This window comes from Sitophilus oryzae, unplaced genomic scaffold (genome assembly GCF_002938485.1).
Source record: "Sitophilus oryzae breed Bouriz unplaced genomic scaffold, Soryzae_2.0 scaffold_2017_pilon_pilon, whole genome shotgun sequence".
NCBI lineage: Eukaryota > Metazoa > Arthropoda > Insecta > Coleoptera > Curculionidae > Sitophilus > Sitophilus oryzae.
The window spans coordinates 68,363-89,797 of NW_022146744.1; the positions used below are offsets into that span (position 1 = coordinate 68,363).

General features: G+C 33.6%; 4 protein-coding genes across 7 annotated transcripts; 3 read left to right on the forward strand and 1 right to left on the reverse strand.

Moving 5' to 3' along the window:
* Positions 1 to 669: 669 nt before the first annotated feature.
* On the forward strand, positions 670 to 1,874 carry LOC115884132 (TIP41-like protein). Its single transcript, XM_030902632.1, has 4 exons — positions 670 to 963; positions 1,019 to 1,198; positions 1,251 to 1,470; positions 1,527 to 1,874. The coding sequence occupies exons 1-4, from the start codon at positions 788 to 790 to the stop codon at positions 1,779 to 1,781; spliced, it is 831 nt and encodes a 276-aa protein (XP_030758492.1). The 5' UTR covers positions 670 to 787; the 3' UTR covers positions 1,782 to 1,874.
* A 1,027-nt stretch (positions 1,875 to 2,901) lies between these two features.
* Positions 2,902 to 3,974, reverse strand: LOC115884144 (60S ribosomal protein L21). The gene is made up of 3 exons (XM_030902652.1): positions 3,823 to 3,974; positions 3,370 to 3,608; positions 2,902 to 3,185 (listed from the first exon to the last, which is right to left on the reverse strand). The coding sequence occupies exons 2-3, from the start codon at positions 3,603 to 3,605 to the stop codon at positions 2,942 to 2,944; spliced, it is 480 nt and encodes a 159-aa protein (XP_030758512.1). The 5' UTR covers positions 3,606 to 3,608; positions 3,823 to 3,974; the 3' UTR covers positions 2,902 to 2,941.
* Positions 3,975 to 4,495: 521 nt separating this feature from the next.
* LOC115884145 (RNA-binding protein 42) lies at positions 4,496 to 6,085 on the forward strand. 2 transcript variants are annotated; one of them, XM_030902654.1, is made up of 6 exons: positions 4,496 to 4,733; positions 4,791 to 4,984; positions 5,045 to 5,197; positions 5,377 to 5,518; positions 5,573 to 5,757; positions 5,827 to 6,085. In XM_030902654.1, the coding sequence occupies exons 1-6, from the start codon at positions 4,696 to 4,698 to the stop codon at positions 5,958 to 5,960; spliced, it is 846 nt and encodes a 281-aa protein (XP_030758514.1). In that variant the 5' UTR covers positions 4,496 to 4,695; the 3' UTR covers positions 5,961 to 6,085. The 2 variants fall into 2 exon arrangements, with proteins under 2 accessions (XP_030758514.1, XP_030758513.1); XM_030902653.1 differs by having other exon boundaries at positions 4,791 to 5,197.
* A 392-nt stretch (positions 6,086 to 6,477) lies between these two features.
* LOC115884133 (protein PFC0760c-like) lies at positions 6,478 to 20,032 on the forward strand. Of its 3 annotated transcripts, XM_030902634.1 has the most exons (6): positions 6,478 to 6,740; positions 6,804 to 7,094; positions 7,200 to 7,616; positions 14,274 to 15,918; positions 15,979 to 16,055; positions 18,898 to 20,032. In XM_030902634.1, the coding sequence occupies exons 1-6, from the start codon at positions 6,615 to 6,617 to the stop codon at positions 18,976 to 18,978; spliced, it is 2,637 nt and encodes an 878-aa protein (XP_030758494.1). In that variant the 5' UTR covers positions 6,478 to 6,614; the 3' UTR covers positions 18,979 to 20,032. The 3 variants fall into 3 exon arrangements, with proteins under 3 accessions (XP_030758494.1, XP_030758493.1, XP_030758495.1); XM_030902633.1 differs by having other exon boundaries at positions 14,274 to 16,055; XM_030902635.1 differs by having other exon boundaries at positions 14,274 to 16,108; positions 18,898 to 18,933.
* Positions 20,033 to 21,435: the final 1,403 nt, after the last annotated feature.

The window sequence follows — 21,435 nt, forward strand, 5'->3', positions numbered from 1 at the left end:
TAGTTACCAACACAGGTAGTCACAGTCACAGGGAGTTCAAGCTTAACAGATGAATGCCCATGAGTTTAAAAAATTGTTTTAGATACTTACTATATATGAATTTACAATTACCGAGTTTTAAAATTAAAATATCTATCTTATTTATTATTTTCAAAATAAAATATATTTTTTAAAATAAATTATAGAGGGTGTCACAAGATTACAAATTAATTAAAAAAAAAGTCAGTGTTTAGAGTTTTTTGATATCATAATTTTATGTATTTGGCAATAGTTTACAATACGGTTTTTGTGTGTCATGTACGAATAATATCATAGTTTTATTATCTTGTATTTATTTATTAATTAATTAAGTTGTTCATAAATAAATAAATTTAACCATATAGTTGCTATATATTAGACCATTTGCTACGTTCTTAGATTTTAAGTCCCAAACATTGCTCTTGAGATTTTGTCCCGCTAGAATAACCATCCGCCGCACTGTGGAGCGCTGGTCAGCGCGTGACGTAGCATTCCACGGCGACTACGACAGCGGCGATTTGACGCGATCGAACAGTCCTTTAGAATATATACAGTCCTTGGGACATACCCATCCCTTGAAATCATTTAGCATAATCTATAGAGCAAAAAAATTTCTATATGCCATGTGGAGCTTGAACAGAGAGCAAGAAGAAGAACATGGTTATGTCCTATTGACAAAACGTCAAAAGTTCAAAATAAACATCAATAACATCGTTAGTTGAATTGTGGTTGAATTTCCCTTATATATGAATAAATTAATGATAATATAATGTCCATAAATAATACGAAAGGTGAAATAGACGTGCAGAGATTACCTACCGATGCAGAACAGTTCGATTGCAATGGATGGGTTTTTAAATACACCAAATCCCACATTTTACATTCTTTATGCACTACTTCGGACCAATGCAAAAATGAGCCAGAGAAGCAATGCTTACTGTGCTTGTACGTACCAGTTGTTTTGGTATTTTAAAACGTAACAATTTCATTCAACTTTTAGATATACAAATTGTTTAGCACTTCCTCATTTACCGGAAATGGTTTTTCCAAGAAATGTTTTAACAGTTGTACACCCCAGCGGAGGAAAAATCGAATTTAATACTTTAGATGCTTTAAAAAAGGTGTGTAACGGAAAACTACCAGTTCAAGTTGCTTGCTCGGTAGAATGGCAAAGTACAAGGTATGTTCATACTTTGTGGATTAAAATTTAAAATTAAATAATCTTCATTTAGGTCTGCCGAACATCTGGAACAGAAACTAAAACCATTTGATTGGACATTTAGTACAGATTATACTGGTACCATATCAGAGGACGCCATAATAGAACCTACAGATGAAAAAATAGATATGGAAATGTTAAAGCAGAAAGAGAAAATCTTATTTTATCATGAAATGATGCTATATGAAGATGAGTTACATGATAATGGCATATCATCATGTACTATAAAAATTGTAAGTAACTTTGTGTACATAAATGTATACATACTAAATTTCTGTTAATGTTTTAGAGAGTAATGCCTAGTTCGTTTTTCATTTTACTTCGTTTCTTCTTAAGAGTAGACGGTGTTATGGTTAGAGTGAATGATACGAGGATATTTCACGATTTTACAAAAGATTTTGTAATTCGAGAGTTTACAAATAAGGAATGCGGTGTGCAGGAGGTTAAATTACCACTTACCATGTTTGGTGATCCAAATTTACTATCACCACATATGCCCTTAAGAACAAGTATTATAGAAAAAATTACTTTTCCTAAACAATAGATTTAATTTAATTGTAAAAAAAGGTTTGTGTTTATATTATATTTTAAGTCATTCTTATTAAGTTTATTTACAATAAAATACCACTTAATAAAATGTAGTTTTATTAGAAATATAATCTTGTAAACAAATGGATCCCTGCCAGTGATAGTTGTATATGGTAATTTTATTTTACAGGTATGCAGTATGCCCTTCATAAATTATATTTATTTCAACCAGTGGTGTTCATACGAGTTTTATATATTAAAAAAAATTGGAGAATAAAATGGTACGCCACTGACTCCTAGCAAAATAAAAAACAAAATTCTTCAAAATCTTCATTCATTTCTGAATAATTTTCATCTCTTCATTTTCATTCATCCGACGCATGGTTTAATTAAAAAAATAATTTCATTCGTCTTACATCCAGGTGAAATCACTAAAAATATGATGTGATGTCTTGTGTAGAAATCATAGAGTTAAAAATTAGTAGAAATCGTTTCTGCGTAAGTTGGAAGAAAATTAAGAGATGATAATTTTTTTTATGACCCATCCATTTTAAACATTAATCTTGTGTCTACCTCTTCAGTTTTCGTTGTATATCGTATGGTTTTCGAGAAAAAAAATCAACCAAAAGTTCGTTCTGATATAATATATTCATACTGAATGCCTTGTTATGCAATGTAGTTGATTTATTTATTTTTTCTTGAAAATCGTTCGACGTACGTGAAAAACAGAAAAGATCAATTTTGTTAAAAAGTACTGACAATAATGACAATCAAAAAAAAAATTGTTTTCTAAAAAGCAGTGGCTTGCCATTTTTTTAAGTAGAAAAATTCAATTTTCTTAAATTTTTAACACCCTGTAAATCAGAAAGGAAGTACTTTAGACCCCATGTTCATATAACATGACCAATAACGCCATAATTTTTTTCAGTCTAGAAATGGACACCCTGGACAAATAACTGCTATCAAGAAAATTTTACCACCCTGTATCTCAAAAATTAAGTTGTTTGGGACGTATACATAAGTTTTTTTTCCTTGGAATTTGTCCAAGAATCGCCCCCTTAAATGTTAGCATGTCATTAAGGAACACCCTGTATATTCCAACAGAATATTGATATAAGGTAAAATTTAAAGAATAATTTGATTTTTTTATCTTTTTATTAAGTCAAAAATTAAAACCTAGGCAATAAATTCGTATGGAATAGGAGCCAAATCAATTGAACCGTCCTTTCCACTTACAATGTGTGCACCTCTAGGTTGTGCAGGCTGTCTCCTCAGGTTGACTTTAACGTTCTTTTCTTTAGCTTCTTTCCTTAGCTTTTCATTGTGTTTCACTCTTTCTAAAAAGTCCTGTCTGCATTTTGAGTGATTAACATGCTCAATGCGGATGTTGATTCTTTTGGGGATAATTTTACCCCGAACCCTAGAAAAAATATTACTTCTTAATAATTATTCAGATCAAAAATCAAGCGATGATGATTCTTGCATTTAAAGAATAGTGAAAATTGAAAAACTAAAATGTGTTACACCCAATACATTCATAGTGAATGATGTGTTGTTTCATTATAGATATTTATTGTTTCTATGCACTAAGAAAAACACCTCACCTTTTGTTTACAATAACACCTAAGGCGTGAGCTGTTACATTAAATACACGACCAGTCTTGCCATGGTAAGCTTTGTAGGGCATGCCCTTTTGTACTGCACCGTTTCCTTTAATGTCTACAATATCACCAATTTTGTAGACTTTCATATATGTGGAGAGAGGGATAACTCCACGCTTCTTAAATTTGCGGGAGAATAAGTCCCTCGTACCACGACGATAACCTTTTGAGTTAGTCATTTTCTGAAAAAGAAAATTGCATTCTATTAAACCAATATTAAATCATTTTATAGGTTAGATTTTTCACATGTTGAAATAGATGCTATTTTTAGTCTATCCAAATATGTAGAATTAAAAAAATTATTAATCTAAATTGTTAAAAATAATACGTCTATTTTATACTGAATAACTCTAATAATATAAGATATTTAATTACGAAAAATCATTATTTTCCTACCGTTTTCTGCCAATTCCACGATGGTGAAAGAAAAAGAAAATGGCTTCCTCTTCTTTTTTATTTTTAAACTTGAGCTGCAGTCCCAGAAGGCCTCAGCTGCTACGGCCGCTACGGCTAAGTGTTTATGAATCTTCACCTAAGCGTCTGTCAGGGATCAGCGTCATAAAAAGAAAAAATTATTTTTTAATCTATTTTTTCAATTGCACTAGATCGTCTATAGCGCTTTTGGGCTATATAAAAGAATTACTAATATATAGACTTAATTTATTTACTGTTATTTATGATAATTATTATTACAAAAAATATAAAAATTATCTAGCTCTGATACTCTGATAGATTAACGCCATAAAACCGGAGAGAAGAGCAACCAATGGGCGCATTCAGTAAACACACCGGTATAAACCGGTAAAGACCTACCGATAACTTTTCAATTGAACGATAAGTTACCGGTACGTAAATAAACCGGAAACCCTTAATTTTGTAAACAAGGCCGGAAACAAAATACGGTAGGCTCTCAAGTGATCGGTGACCACAACCGGTGAACGGTGAGTTACCAGTTACCATTGGCATTCACTTTAATTTTCTGCACCGGTGGAGTAACCGGTGTGTTGAATGTTGGTTGAATGCGCCCAATGATCACTGATCTACTCTCGGTTCTTACTATGACGTTTCGGCTTTGACACTTGTTTGACACAATCACAATAATTGTTAATTGTTAAGTATGGCTATTGTAAAGATTGTAAATTAAATTTGTTCTCAGCTTGTTCTCAGTCAGTTGTCAGTTCTCAGCGTCCTCAGTTTTCAGTTGTTCTTTCGCTTTTAGCTGTTTGCTGTTATTTTTGTGTATATCCATTAAATAAATAAAATTAAATAATGGATAAATTTAGACAAATGGAAGATGAAATGAGCAGGTAGAATAGAAAAAAATACTAGTGCTGTACATTATAAACCTATCTAAACTATTTCAGATTCGAAGCAGAGATAGCCGGACAATCCGTTATGAGCGCGTATGGCCCCACGTATATACCAGGATTCGGTAATATTCCTCCACCGCCACAACCACCTATGTTAGTTCCCCATCAAGTGGGTAAAAAGTTGTATACCGGACAATCTGTTATAAGTCAGCCCGCTGTTGTCTCAGCAAAGCCAACTATTTATCATGGTAATATTCTATTTCAATTAAAAGTAATTTTTACATTTCATTGTATCTCTAATTTTTTAGCTACAGTTCCAAAGCCAGCTCCACAAACTCCCAGTGCTCCTACACCAACTCAACAAGCAGCAGTGGATTTTCTCGCACTTCAGTCAGAAGTTGAAAAGAAACTGAAGAAGCTTAAAAATGAAAAAGTCAGTGCCGAACTTGCTATTTCACAAGGTAATATCAGGTTTAATGCGTTTTTAGTTCAATTCAATGTTCTTTTAAAGTATTTTTGATATAGGTGTGTTTTATTGGTGCTATTTTATGGACTAAGACACTTTCTACAAAGAATATGGATATAAGTTAGATAAGAAGGTATTTTCGCTAAACTTATAATAAAAACTATTCTTTTATAGGTAAGGCAAGTAGTGCTTTACAATCATTTGGTCCAGAAGACTATAAAAGGAGAGGTACGAAAAATAGAAAATTAATTAGGACAGCAGGCGGACAAACATGGGAAGATTGTTCTTTAGCTGATTGGCCAGATGATGATTTTAGGTAAAATTTGATTGATTTATTTTGGACAATATACACAAAAAACTTATTGTTTAGGATATTTTGTGGTGATTTGGGTAACGATGTCACAGATGAACTGTTAACAAGGACATTTAATAAATTTCCATCTTTTCAAAGAGCAAAAGTTATAAGAGATAAGAGAACGAATAAGACAAAAGGTTACGGATTTGTAAGCTTTAAAGATCCAGCGGATTTCACAAAAGCCATGAAAGAAATGAATGGTAAGTTTGGAAACCAGAAGTTCTTTTAAACATAATTTTTATAACTTTCTAAGGGTATAATCTTTGTAGGGCGATATGTTGGTAGCCGACCAATCAAACTACGTAAAAGTTCTTGGAGAAACAGATGCATAGACGTAGTGAAGAAGAAAGAAAAGGAAAAGGCAGCTTTGATTAATTTATTAACTTCAAACAGTGGACGATGAACGAATCATGTGTAGTGTGTTAATTGGCAAAAAATGGCTTTTTTGAAATGTACTGTTATAAGTCTTTATTTCAAAATGTATTGTATTAATCAAATAAAAAGTAAACAGTTTATATATTAAATATATTTATGACCTTTTTTTGAGGCAATAATTGCTCGTTTGTCATTCATAAACTCAGAAAAAACAAATTGTCTTAGATCAGAAATGTTTTAATTTAAACCTATGATTTAAACCCATAGAAAAATCAAGTAGAAAAATAGGTTTTAAGCTTAGGTTTTAAGCCCGAGACATCCCTCAAATAAAAAAAATCCAGTTAAAACAATGAGTTAAAAAGGTTTTCCAATGACGTAAGAACACACGTGACTGCAGCGATAATTTAACGCATTGGAACAGTTGTTATTAGATTCATACCTGCATATTATACAACCCTCGGAGGTCATACATATGATCCAAGGATATGATCATTGAATATAATCTGCTCATTCCATTGAATTAAAAGAGAGGAAACGCACTACCTAACCCAAAAAAACAAATGTCGAGTTTACAGTTTTTTTTTGATTCGGTCGTCAATTTTACGCGGGTTTATGGAATTGTAATTGTATCCTAATATAAATATTCCGCAAAAGTATATCTTTCATGTAAATGAACTAAAACATGGAGTTATCCCGTGGAATATGTATTCTATGCGTTAGTAACACGAAGATAGTGAGTCCGCCTCAAGCCCAGGAAATCACTTCATTAATTAAAGATGTGTTATTTGGTCTGATAGACCTTGTTAAAGTATGGTTTTTCATTAGACATTTACCTGTATTTTTAATGAAAATTATTAAACACAATTTTCAGTTTGATGAACTTAATTCTGGTCTAAAAGTATGCCCCAGTTGTCTGCACGATATAGTAACTTTATCGAAATTAAAATCTAATATTACCGAAGAATTTTTTGGACACAATGAGAAGTGTTCTCTATGTTTAAGAGATGAACATTTAGTTGCTGTTTCGCACTGGGACCATTTTGATAATATTTTGGGGAATATTACACTGGTTAAAAAAATATCTAAATGTAGTGTCTGTCTCGACTGCATTAAGTATTTATATTTGACAGATAGAATTAAACTAAATTTAATAAAGAAATACGTAAGTATGTATATAGGCCCACTTCTTAGTATTAGATCAATTTTAAATTTTTAAACAGCTGAAGAACAAGCACATTTATACTAACAATTGCTTTTATTATTTTAGCCTCACCTTGATATTTCTGACCATCAAAAAATTAAAGACAAACTCAGTAGGTCTCCCTCAAAATCTAAATCTCCTCCAAGCTCTACTTCAAATGCAAAAAGCAAATCTAAGAAAATTTCAAAACGTCCAGTTAAAGTGAAAACGTCAAGAGACATTAAGAGACTGTTAAAACATTTAAAACCTTTAAATAAAACTAGGTTTGATGTGAGCAACTTTAAAGCGGACAGAAAGCTGTATAATCAAGTTGCCTTTGTCAGAATCGAAGTACCAAAGAATCTTAGTCGTAATAGTGAGCCTACTGTTGCTCATGAAAAAAATAAACTGAAGATAAAGAAATCTACTGAAAGTTATGTGATTGAGAAACCGGATGAATCGAGACATAACTTTTTTAAAATTAAGCTTAAACCAACGAAGAAGGTATGTAAACTCTAAAATATATCTGCTTAGAACATTTAGTGTATCTATACAGGGTGTTTCAGAATAGAATACTCTTTCTATTTTTTTACAAGTTATAATTTTTGTTTTTGAAATAAAGGGGATTTAACAGATTTTTTTTTATTATTATACATACTCTAAAAGCAAAAATGTCATAATATTAATGGATGAAAATTTACTACATTTAAACTAAATGATCTACAGTTTAAAATTTTTTGAACAATCTTTTACAACAAATCTTTTCAGTAAAAACTACTTTTTTATTTCACTACTGGAAATGCTTTTTAATTCGTTACTTTTTGATTATACATATTAAGTACCTATACTTAAAATAAATCGTTTTTAAGTTATTTAAGATTTAGTTTTAAAGCGTATATTTTTCTGTAGCATTTCAGTAGCCTATAACTTTAAACGTCAAGCGATGTAAAACTATATCTGGCCATGTCATATTGCCATTAGATATCACTAAAATACAATATGTATTTTTATAAATTCACTTTATATAAAGTTTTAGCGGCAGTATTTGTAATATACGAAATTTAAATAATTAGTTTTTTTGAGACAGAAGGAAATACATTGTCTGATGGTTGACACTTAATGTCAAAGGAAGCTAGATAAAATCAAGAAAAAAATACGTTTTAAAACTAAATCTTAAATAACTTAAAAACAATTTATTTTAGATATAGGAATATGCTTAATCAAAAAGTTATGGATTGAAAAACCTTTTCACTAGTGATAAAAAAAGAGTGGGTTTCCATTTGAAAAAAATGAATTATGATAATTTTTTAATCTCTCAATTCCATGACAGCTACGGCCAATATTATATGACATTCAAACAAATTAATTTTTGAAACAGATAGCCACATGTTTTTTCTTTATATCCCAGTGGTTGTCGTAATCACTAAATTTGTTGTTTAGGCTATACAAATTTTTTTGACAGGTAGTTTTTATCCTCCAAAAATTTTAAATATCTTTTTTTTTTCTTAAAAACGGTTACTGTTAAGTATAGAGTGTGTAATAACAAAATTCACACACACACACATAAAAGTTTATAGAGAATTTAAGTAGGTATGCAATAAGAAATGGCAATATCCATTTAAAATAAGGAAGTTGCTGTCAACTTACGGTATTTCCGGAAGTGCCGCCATATTGAAAATATTTTTAATCGATAGATCTAGATGTTGAAACAATGATGTGCAAAAACATCCGATCTAGATATTGTAGTTCTCTAGAAACTTGTAATGCACGCTAAGCTGAACCTGAGACACCCTGTATATCTATAATATTTTTCAATGAGTATACACCCTACTTTTAATACTTCAAAAAAAAACTATTGAGAAAGGATGTACCTAGATTATAAATTGATTTTTAAATTCCTGGCTGTCTTAACATATTCCACAGGGTGTTTCAAACTTTCACCAAAATAACAATATTTTGTTTTCCCTCGTATAATTGACAGTTGGGAACTTTCAATGGTCGCGTTCATCAGGATAAGTTGATCAGTGAGCGATGTACCATCGATTGGTTGTCCTGCTGAACGTGCTTTTTAGATCAAAATCATAAGTAATGCATATTAAATTGTTTTTACCCATTTTTGGCACAAATCGAGGGGATTAGTCAACCGCGAACAATAAACAAAACGCTTTGTTTTCGTTTTCCAAAACATTTTGTGACATTTGGCGTATGTGACGTTTAATCCATCATGCATCGGTAGCGTAGCGTATTTTAAATCTGATGGAAAAAATGGCGACTGATCCCAGAGCGCTCACAACTAATCGGCGCGTTCAGCAGAAAATTACTGATCGCTGCGGTAGCGCTACGTCCTGATGAACGCGACCATTTTTAATTTAGAAAGAGATACTAAAAATAATTTAGCTACAAATTGCTTAAAAATCCTCAGAATCCGCCAACTAGAACAAAATATATTAAACTTTCAAATATATTCATTAAAAATTTCACCGTGACATTTTAAAAGTGACCGTTTTTCATGCCACTGAGTTTATATTAAACAGTAGTCTTAAGCCCCGTTCTCAGAACTGCGACTGTCGCCAGCGACACGACAAAAGAACCGATCAGATTTGTACAAAATTCAACGAGGCTTTAAGCACCGTTCTCAGAACTGCGTCGTGTGGCTGGCTACACAGTTTGAAGCCCCGTTCTCAGAACAGCGACACGTCAAGAGGACCAATGAGATTTGTACAAAATTGAAACAGCTGTCAATTTTAAATTTAGTACAGCTCCCATTGGTTGTTTGAAATGTCAAATCGATTGGTTCTTTTGATGTGTCGCTGTTCTGAGAACGGGGCTTTAAAGGTATGATTCCGAAGACGGCGACAGCGACAGACGACAACGACAGGCAACAGTGTCGCTTATCGCTGTCGTCATATCATTGTCGATGTCGGCGACAATATGAGCGAGATCTACGATGTAGTAGTGTTTAAATGACGTTCGCGAGGTAGTTATAATAATTAATAAATATATGTCTGATTATGTGATTGATAAAAATGTGTTACTTGAATTACTGATGGAAGATGATGAAGGAGGACGAAATATTATTGTTACTTGTTGCAAAGAAAAGAAGAAAACCCATTTTACCATTTTTATTTTTATAATTCTCCACACTAGTATCATAGAGAGTAGGATATTTACATACTAAATTAATTAATTTGTCTTCTTCCTCCCCGGTAAAATCCATTTTTTGTCAAAAATCTGCGTGTGCATATGAATGACGACACGACAGTACTGGACACAGCTACTGGACAAATACCGGTAGCGTCGTCGGTCGCTTAGATGACATGTTGGATAAAAACTGTCGCGCGACACCTGTCGTCGGTCTCCGATGTTACTCCATTTGATTCTAAAAAATCGGTGGAGTCGCAACACAGTAACGACAGGTGTCGCTGTCGTCTGTCGCGGTCGCTTGTCGCTGTCGCCGTCTTCGGAATCATACCTTTAGCCCCGTTCTCAGAACGACGTCGTGTCACTGGCGACACAGTTTGACGTTTCAAACAACCAATGAGAGCTGTACTAAATTTAAAATTGACAGCTGTTTGAATTTTGTACAAATCTGATTGGTTCTTTTGATGTGTCGCTGTAACTAACATGTTCTGTGAACGGCGCTCTATAGGCTTGGTGCATTTCAGTTGATTTCAACAAATTCCGACCGCAGCGCTTCAACGGCAAAAATCAGAAATTATCAGTATACAGTTCCCGCCTCCTTGCCGTCATGTTGATCGCATTAAAATAATATTGAAATCGTGGTTTTGACATAATATTTAAGTATTTTAGTTCTTTTGCTAGTGCAGTTATTGAGACTATAAAACACTCAGGTACGCGGTGTAAATAAGTGAAGACAAATTTGAAATAGCGTCGTGTTATGTTGTGTTGTGACAATTTTAAATGTTAATAAAACTGCCGAAAAAATGGTAACGCGTAATGGAAAGCGTAATTAAGGCGTTGTTAGATGCAATAACATTCAATAACTCAACTTTGCCGGATATTCAACTCTCCCCAAACAACATTTTATAGCTTTATAGTTTCTCACACCGATTTGATCAATAGCAAAAATGGATTCCAGCAGTTCGACGAAACAAGTGAGTAAACAAAATGCTCGTTACCTAATCAAAAAATTAAATAGATATACCGGGTGCGTCTCAAAAGTGGCTCACCTCTAACTTTATTTTTTCAGATATAAAAACGAGATTTGGTATGTGATTATATGACATAAATTAGGATTGATTGACGTATTCAATTGTTGTGACAGAAAACAAGTTTAGCCGGAAATGACTACAACTTTTGATTTTTAAATGGTACCCTCGGTTATTTGCTGCTTTATTCGATAGAAAATTATACTCTGAAGAGAATGACATATCATATGTCAACTGAGTATTTTCTATCGAATAAAGCAACAAAAAACCGAGACTCCCCTCCGTTTTTAGAGAGAATTCACTGACGTCGAGTTGCCTTGGTTCGGTTCCTCGGGCGCCATCCCAATGTTTAAAGTGTTTGAGAGAACACTACGTACACGGGTAGCTTTTATACAGTGGAGATACCAGGGAGTGATGAGATGAAAAGAAAATAAAACACACAATTAACTATAACGTAACACTAGGCTTTTATTTAACTAATTAATTATGTACAACAATAATCCAGGAAGGTTCCCGTCCTTGAATCGTAACAACGGTGAAATAAAATGTATATCTAATGACCCGTAAAGTAAAGTTTACAATAATAAAAAATAAAGTAAATATTTAGTACCTCGCAGAACAAAATTTACACTAACAACCGTGTACCTCTAGAGTTTTGATCGACTATTCCCGATATGCAACTCTCTGACTGGTTCTATCCCGTGAATTAAAAACGCGTTCACGCAATGACGTTCTATAAAATAAAGCGATGCGAGTTCCTAATCGACGTCGAATCTAGTGGCGTCCTAATGAACACGGACACGTAAGTACCGGAGCAACATACTCTACTATGACGCGATTCTCTAAACGGCGGCGACGTCGTTTCGGGCGTCCCGATGGTCGCAGCTAAACATTTCTTGGAACGGCGTCCGTTTTGACAACGTAACACGAACCTCGGATCGGCGTCGACGTTAAAAGCGTCCCGTGATTTACAAACGCGAGTCCTGGATCGATCGCAAAATTAACAGCGTCCCGAGGGATATAGAAACGCGAGTCCTGGATCGATCGCAAAAATAATCGGCGTCCTGTGGGATAATCACACACGCGAGCCCCGGATAGATCGCGAAATTAACAGCGTCCTGTGGGATATACACACACGCGAGCCCCGGATAGATCGCGAAATTAACAGCGTCCCGAGGGATATACAAACGCGAGTCCTGGATCGATCGCAAAAATAATCGGCGTCCTGTGGGATAATCACACACGCGAGCCCCGGATAGATCGCGAAATTAACAGCGTCCTGTGGGATATACACACACGCGAGCCCTGAATCATGAAATTAGCGACGTCTCGGCGAGTTGTACGTCGTTTCGAGAAACGCAGGCCGCACACACACCGCTCGGTCAGGACAACCTCGGGATTTCGGCGAGATCCCGTTCAGCGTCACTGATGCAGGGTGTCGTCCGGACGACATACCTAGAAAAATACGCGGGCTACAGAACCAGCTTCGGGATTTGGGCGAAGTCCTGTGTTAGCTCCGTGAACCTTCGCGACCCGTGTGTTTACTGTACCACCTTGCCCGTTATCTCTCTCACTCTCCTTCTTTCCCCTAACAAAAGAAATCGTTCCTCGCGTCCACGTGATCCGTTCAGCTACCCTACCTGCTAGAGGACGGTTGGCCCTGAACGAATACAAGTTTTGCCAGCTTTTGCGATCGCGCGTTCTAACTATCTCTGTCTCCCTTTATTCCTACAGAAATCGTTCCTCGCGTCCACGTGATCCGTTCAGCTCCCCTACCTGCTAGAGGACGGTTGGCCCTGAACGAATACAAGTTTTTGCCAGCTTTTGCGATCGCGCGTTCTAACTATCTCTGTCTCCCTTTATTCCTACAGAAATCGTTCCTCGCGTCCACGTGATCCGTTCAGCTCCCCTACTTGCTAGAGGACGGTTGGCCCTGAACGAATACAAGTTTTTGCCAGCTTTTGCGATCGCGCGTTCTAACTATCTCTGTCTCCCTTATCCCTGTAACGCGTCAAGGCAGTAAAGTAAACGGTATTAACAATAAAAAAAAGAATACGACCTACTTTCGATCACGTTGACGGTGGGTGCTTACCTTATACAGTACGGCGGCAGGCGGCTGGCAGCGACGGCGGGAGGCGGTTGGCACTTGGCAGGGCACTCCGGACTCGAACCTCACTGGTTCACGTGCGACCACTAACTAACTCTCTAGTGCTGGTGCGGCCGAGGTACTCGACTACGCTCCCCTCCACTCAACCTGCACTGGTAGGGAGAGCGGCGCAAACGTCTCGGTTTCTCGCACCGAACCACGGCGACCAAAACCGATCAAAACTCTCTTACAAAATGGCAATTAAATATTTAACTTATTTAATTCAACATTAGAAACACTAATGAAGTTCATTACAATAATGAGTTAACAATAAAATACACTGCCTGTCATTATTAAAAGAGAATCAAGTCTCTATTATTCTAGTATAATATTAATACAATATACAGGGTGGCCCAGAAATTTTATGAACTTCATTACAGTACCATTTAAAAATCAAAAGTTGTAGTCATTTCCGTCAATCCTAATTTATGCAACATACCAAATCTCAATTTTTTATCTGAAAAAATAAAAAAGTTATAGGGGCGAGCCACTTTTGAGACGCACCCTGTATACTATGAGAGGATAAAAATATAATTTGCAATATTAATGGTATACTTTTTACTTTAATCAACTAGTAATTAAATGTTTTATGAACATCTTTTAAAATTATAATTATGTACCTTTAAAAAATTTCGTTATAGCCGAAATAGCCACAATTATGCCCCACTAGCAAAACCGGTGATTAAACGGTATTTGTATATGCTAGTTTTTTACGATATTTTCTGATGGTGGCAGGAACCGGCGGAGAATGCACCAAGCCATAATATGTTTTTAGTATTTAATTCTGAAAGACCCAATGAAATTCCTGTCTTATTTTGTGTTACATTTGATTGTTTTACTTTCCAGGCAACAAACGCAAAAGTAAGTACGCCACATTCCTCGAACGATTCGTTACAGAGCGATCAAAAAAAGCTATATGTTAAACTGTTAAAAATGGACTTATATGCAACTACAAATGTAAATGAGTGTAACAGAGATATTAGTTCAACAAATATTAGTAATGAAATAGACACTAACGATAACGAAGCTAGTTATAGTCCTAAAACTTCACTACGTTCTACACCGACGAAAGCAAGTCAAAAGATGTTTGACGATGAACCATCCTCCAGTAAATCCCGGAAAACCGTCAGTTTTTCCGACGTGTTGAGCGTCGAAGTTAAAGCAGAGAAGAAGCACAACATCAACGGAAGTCCGTTGAAATCGTTATTAAAAAAATCGTCAACCTTAAATACCAATCTATATTCAGATTCAAACTGTGAAAACGACGATATTCAATCGTCGTCTCAAGCAGCTGAAGAAAATAACGTTAGTATTAGGACATCATTTGACTCCGACGATGAAGATGAAGCTACAGAGTCTGTAAGTGCCTTGATCAATAAAATAACTCATGACAAATATAACGACGACTCGAGCACTCTTCCAAATGATATCAAGAACTTGGATAAAACTGAAAAGACTCCAAGTGTCAGGTCTGAATTATCAGACGACTCAAATCGTGATCAAGAATTAAATGAAAATACCGATTTCTTCACTTTGGAGGTTTCAGAAAATGAATCTGATAAAGATCTTGAAGAGGGTCCAGTCTCTTCAACGACAGACTCTGAAAAAAAATCTTTAAACGAAACTGAAAAAGCTCAGAGTAACCTTGAAGAAAGTGATGTAGATAAGAGCAGTAAAAATGATACAAGTGTTGATAAACAATGTGATAGTGCTGATAGTAACATAGTTGAGGAGGAAAGTACTGATGAGGTTAGTAAGAAAAAGCAAAGAAATGATAGTGAGAATGATTCTGCCCTTAAGGAAACTGATGTAGATAAAAGCAGGGAAAACCATACAAGTGTTGATAAACATTGTGACAGTACTGATAGTAACGTAGTTGAGGAGGAAAGTACTGACGAAGTTAGAAAGAAAAAGCAAAAAGATGATAGTGATAATGAGTCTACCCTTAAAGAAACTGAGGTAGATAAAATCAACGAAAACGATACAAGTGTTGATAAACATTTTGATAATACTGATAGTAATGCAGTTGAGGAGGAAAGTATTGAAGAAGTTAGTAAGAAAAGGCACAGAGATGACAGTGAAAGTGAGTCAGCTCCAGAAGAACATAAACAGAAAAAAATCAAATTAAATGAAAAAAATCATAATACTGACTGTAGTTCAGAGGAACCAAAGAATCTAGATGAAAGTAACATTATAGACCTGTTTGTCTCGGAATATGAGGTGAATAATGAAGCAACCAAGGACCAGTTAGATCCATTAGATACTTCAGAAAAACTTCCAGCGGACGGTAGTGATGAAACCAGTCACACGGATGATAATGAAGATAATTTAAATTCAACGTTGGAAAGTAATGGAGACAAATCGATTACATTAAACGAATTGAACAGAAGCAATAGCAGTAATTTGGAGTCAAACGACCCGGTGGAGGTCTTAAAGCAAACAAATATGGAAATTAGTAGTCAAAAAGACGGTGATCTCCTTCCTGAGAATAGTACAGAAATCTGTGGGGAAAGTATTAATAATATTTTGACTGATCCCGATACTGTTTCAGATGTGACAAATTCAGAGCTGAATGAAGGAATTAGTACAAACGATCTTGTTCTTAACGAATTGGAAAACATTGAAAATGTAACTGATTAATATAGAAGCCAAGCTATGTGATGGTGCATATAAAAACACTAGTAATTAATTCTATACCGGGTGCGTTTCAGAAGTGGCTCACCCCTATAACTTTTTTATTTTTTTTTTCAGATAAAAAACGAGATTTGGTATGTTATTACTATATGAAATAAATTTGGATTGATTGACGTATTCATTTGTTTTTGGTCACTTCCTGTTTCACCGGAAATGACTACAACTTTTGATTTTTAAATGGCACCCTCGATATATATATATATATCTAGTTTATTCGATAGAAAATGACACTCTGAATAGAATGACATATCATATGTCAACTTTTGATATTTTCGCGTATGGTTTATTTAAAATTGTAACATGCGGATCATAACGACAATTTGACTCGAAATACTAAGTGTATGGTGCCAAATTATTCGTAAAAAAATGCTTTTTCCAAAGATGCTAATAAGCCACCCTTGTCCCATTCGAAAAAATTGAGATATGATTAAAAATACGATTTGGGCATCTTTTAACCCGCAAGGACAAGACACGAAAAACATTAGACGATCAAATCTATTTTCCAAGGCTCCTTGATTAAAAATTAGTGTTTTTAACACGGCCATGGCACTCTAGATTGAAATTTAAAATAGGATTATTTTTTAAGCGAAAATATCAGAAGTTGACATTTTCATTTTCTGTCGAATAAAGTAGAAATATACCGAGGGTGCCATTTAAAAATCAAAAGTTGTAATCATTTCCGGTGAAATGGGAACTGACCAAAAACGATTGGATACGTCAATCAGTCCTAATTTATGTCATATACTAACATACCAAATCTCGTTTTTTTATCTAAAAAATAAAAAAGTTATAGGGGTGAGCCACTTTTGAGACGCACCCGGTATATATTTTCTCAAAGAAAAATTAAATTGGACAGAGTCATATCAAATATTCTATTAACGTTAAAGTTCTTCAATATGTATATATTTGTTTTAAATAAGAATAAAACAGATTAAAATTATGATACACTTATAACTGGTATAGTTAAACTTATCATGCAAAATTTTCCAAACACACTAAATAGCACTGTAAGATCGTAATTTTTTTAAATAAAAGTAAGGTTGATAGTAACAAATTAATTTCATCGAAAAAAAAATTTAATTTGATAACCCTTATTTCTATTCTATTCAAAAGTGCTAAAATGTATTCAATAATTCAAAGTTTGCGTCTACCTACCTACAAATCCAAATAGTTGATAATGACGTCATGTATAAGTCAGTTCTTTTTCTCGGGGATAATTGTAAAAGATGACGCTAACGAGAGATCCCAATAAGTCTGTATTAAATGTTTTTTTTTTGTTATTAAAAATAGACAAAATCATGTAACACAGGTTTGTTTTGTAATTTTGTTGGTCTAAAAAACTAAAATTAGGTTTATTTGTGCCACTTGGGTTTTAGCTGTTAAACTTAGCATTTCTTGTTATAAATGAGAAAAAGTGCTTTTTATTATTAACATTTTTAAAAATTTGTTTGGTTTTTACTTTTTATTTTTTTTTTAATTAAATGAAAAACAGAAAATCCGACGACGACAGTTTTTAGAAGAGCCGATTAGCTATCTTTTAGTAAAAAAGCAACTTTCTAGAGCAAGTCGTTACTTCAGTAGAGACGACACAAAGATAAACATTAGCATTTTATATATTATGCAGATTATTTAATCTTACTATTTTTGAAAATAATTTGATTGCAACTGCTTATGTTTTGTTAGTCCCAGTATACATTCAAATTTTGTTTATTTCTAACCGTTTTTCAAAAAACAACATTATTATATTATTTCTTCAGACGGGTAAATACATATAAGGCGTCAAGTTGCAAAACCTGTCTTATCGATTTAAAAAAAAATGGCCTAATGACATATATTAATAGTGGACCCTGAAATCTACATAAACATAATCCTAAACTACAGTAAAAGTCCGCCTATTCCTTTATAAAATGCACTATAAATTATGTTACTGCAGCAAAATCCGTCTTATCCACTGATATTTGCTTTTATTGTTACAAATCCCGCATTTTTTCATAAGCTTTTTACACAAGTATATTACTACTAACGTCTTTTCAAATCCTTACTTAATTGTAATAAAATAGTATATTTAATAAATCAAGTTAAGATACAAATACCGTATGATCGAAAAAAAACGGCGTCCACTTGGCTAGGAAATGACGATCGATGACGTCCCATATAAATTTATATATAAAATGACAGCGTTCTTCATTTTATAGCTATCGCTGACGCCGTTTTTTCTTGATCATATTGTATCAAAACCCGCAATATGCATTATACTGCAACAAAACCTGCCTTATCCGAGTTATTTTTGTTTTTTCTGTTTAAAAATTAAATATTAATTTTTATTTATAGAAAAACGAGGTACAAACAATGATTCCACTCAATGGACACGTTTTTTTTTGTAAATTAACGCTTCAAACATTTGCTAAAACAGTTTTTGCTTATTATCTCGAAACAACGTTTGTGGGATGAGACGGGTTTTGCATCTTGACGCCTCATTATCTTCTTAATCTGTCCAACAACAGGATTCCTGACAGCGACAGTTGTCTCTGTCATTTTAATTCACAGTCAAATTGCATTTTTTGGATGTCTTCTGTCGAAATATCCCCTGATTGGTAACACAGACTATAGATCTAAAAATGCCGTCTTTACTTTACTGCAAACTCTATGATTAAAATCACACACTGACTATTTTACCTGGATGGCTAAACCTGAACGACGCCTGTGGAAGGCTTTACATAATTACTTTGGGCGTTTTCGAGAAATAAATATATGTATTTGTTTTTTTTATTTTCAGAAACGTAGAGGAACTCAAAATGAAAACAAAATCGGGTTGTTAGAAATACAAAATATAAAAATGGAAAAAAAAGAATTTTGAAATTATGCCAATACATACCAAATGCATTGATATATATATATATATATATATATATATATATATATATTTGTTATGTTAGTGAGTTAAATTGTTTATTTTTTTAATGTGTTATACCCTTGATTAAGGAAAGGGTTATACTCTGTTATACTGTTCAGAAAATATTTTTTGTTTTAATGGAAATTTAAGTTGAAGTTTATTTGAAATTTTAAATTTTGTATTGTTACAATGCCTCTTTTTGGATGGCTAATTTAATTTTTTCAAAATTAAACTAATAAAGTGTAAAAAAATTATACAAAATGCATATATCTACCTACTATTTATAAAAGAACATGTATTTTTAGTTTTTGAAATAAAGCTATAAACATGAACTGAAATTTCATTAATTTTTGAAAACGTCTTCTATTAACGTTAAACGTTAAAAAGAACAACGTAGTTTTATATTTAATTGTTGAAAATGATAGGCACACAGCTTAAAGCAGTATGTTTTAATTTATATGATATGCATTATTGACAGTTGCATGAAATAAATAACGTCACATATTCTGCATTGTAGTGATGTGCTTGCTTCAATGTTATTTCCACCTCACTTATTTTAACCTTTCTCTATGTATACAGGAGTTGGCAACCCTGTACGGGATAATCGAATACGTAGGCTCCTCTTCTTTCTTTTTGTGTCTCTGTCGACCTTGTTAAGTCAGTTACTTTTATCTTTGTTTTAGTTCCAAGATGCCCAAGCCTATACAGGCATTGTAATTTTAAATTAGACTGAATCAAGATTTGATAATAATAATTATACTCATTTCTCATCATTATATAAATTATAGTACAGTAAAACTGTACAAAATGTAAAATTAGTCTGTCCAACAACTCAGGAAAGATTTCGACAGACCACATAAAAATGACAGGAAATACAATTTACCAGTGAATTAATAAAAAAAAAATTGTGAATTTCTGGATAGTGTCTGTCAAAGTCATCTCTTCTCTCGTTGGACAGACGTTACTAATTCATAATCAGTGACATACCTTTACAGGGTGTCATTGAAATGGTGTAAAAATCGGGGGATAGAACTCCTAAAAATAGTAAAAAAAGTTCCAATAAGTATAGGGCGGAAAATGTATATTAAGGGAGTTAGGGGCACTGAAAGGGTGAATTTAAAAAACGTTTGTTTTAAAATTGTAGGCTTAAAAAACGAGATAAAACGAAAAAAAATCATCTGCTATAAATTTTGACCCTAAATCAAATGTGATACTGAAAAATTATTTGGAAAAGCGGAAAGGGTAGTTTTTGCAAGGGTTGGGGGTTGTTGTGTGAATGACTTTTTTGAGGTTATTTTTTTTGTAACGCGTGGGTTCATTTTTTGAGAACTACATACTTTTTCCTACAAAAAAGATACTCTTGTTGCACATCGCCCAGAACGATAGTTTTCGAGAAAATTGAAGACAAAGAGTTTGCTCTGATGGGTTGCTAACTGGTTAATCAACATAAACTTATGAAAGTTATGGCGGTTCAAAAGTAACCAAGTAGTTATCAAATCATTAATTGAAAAATCAAAATTTCATAATTTTTAAAACATCTTATTGCTTTAAAAACGAAATAATCCAATTACCAAAATTCCTTATTAAAATAATGCATTCCTTAATTCATTCATAGTAAATGTTCAAAGTGACCACCATTCATTTCAATGTAAACATCTAATCTTCTCCACGATCTGCGTAGGCACCCTGTGGAATATTCTTGGTGTTGTCCGAATTTGATTGGAACAGTCAATAATGCGTTGCCGTAGTCGCTCTTCAGTATTAATCGGCACTGAGTAAACCAAATTTTTTTAAAACCAAAAAAAAATTATTTCGTTTTTAAAGCAATAAGATGTTTTAAAAATCATGAAATTTTGATTTTCCAATTAATTATTTAATAACTACTTGGTTACTTTTGAACTGCCATAACTTTCATAAGTTTATTTTGATTAACGAGTTAGGTTAGCAACCCATCAGAGCAATCTCTTTGCTTTCAATTTTCTCGAAAACCATCGATGTGCAACAAGAGTGCCTTTTTTGTAGAAAAAAGTATGTGGTTTTCAAAAAATGAACCCACGTTGCAAAAAAAATAACCTCAAAAAAGTTATTCACGAAACAACGCCCTACCCTTGCAAAAACTACCATTTCCGCTTTTCCAAATAATTTTTCAGTATCAGCATTTGATTTAGGGTCAAAATTTATGGCCGAGGATTTTTTTTTCGAAGTTTTATCTCGTTTTTTAAGCATGCAATTTCAAAACAACCGTTTTTTAAATTCACCCTCTCGGTGCCCCTAACTCCCTTAATATGCATTTTCCGCCCTATACTTAAGGGAACTTTTTTTTACTATTTTTAGGAGTACTATCACCCCCCGATTTTTTTACACCATTTCAATGACACCCTGTATGTATCATAATTATCATAATATAGTAATTACTATGGA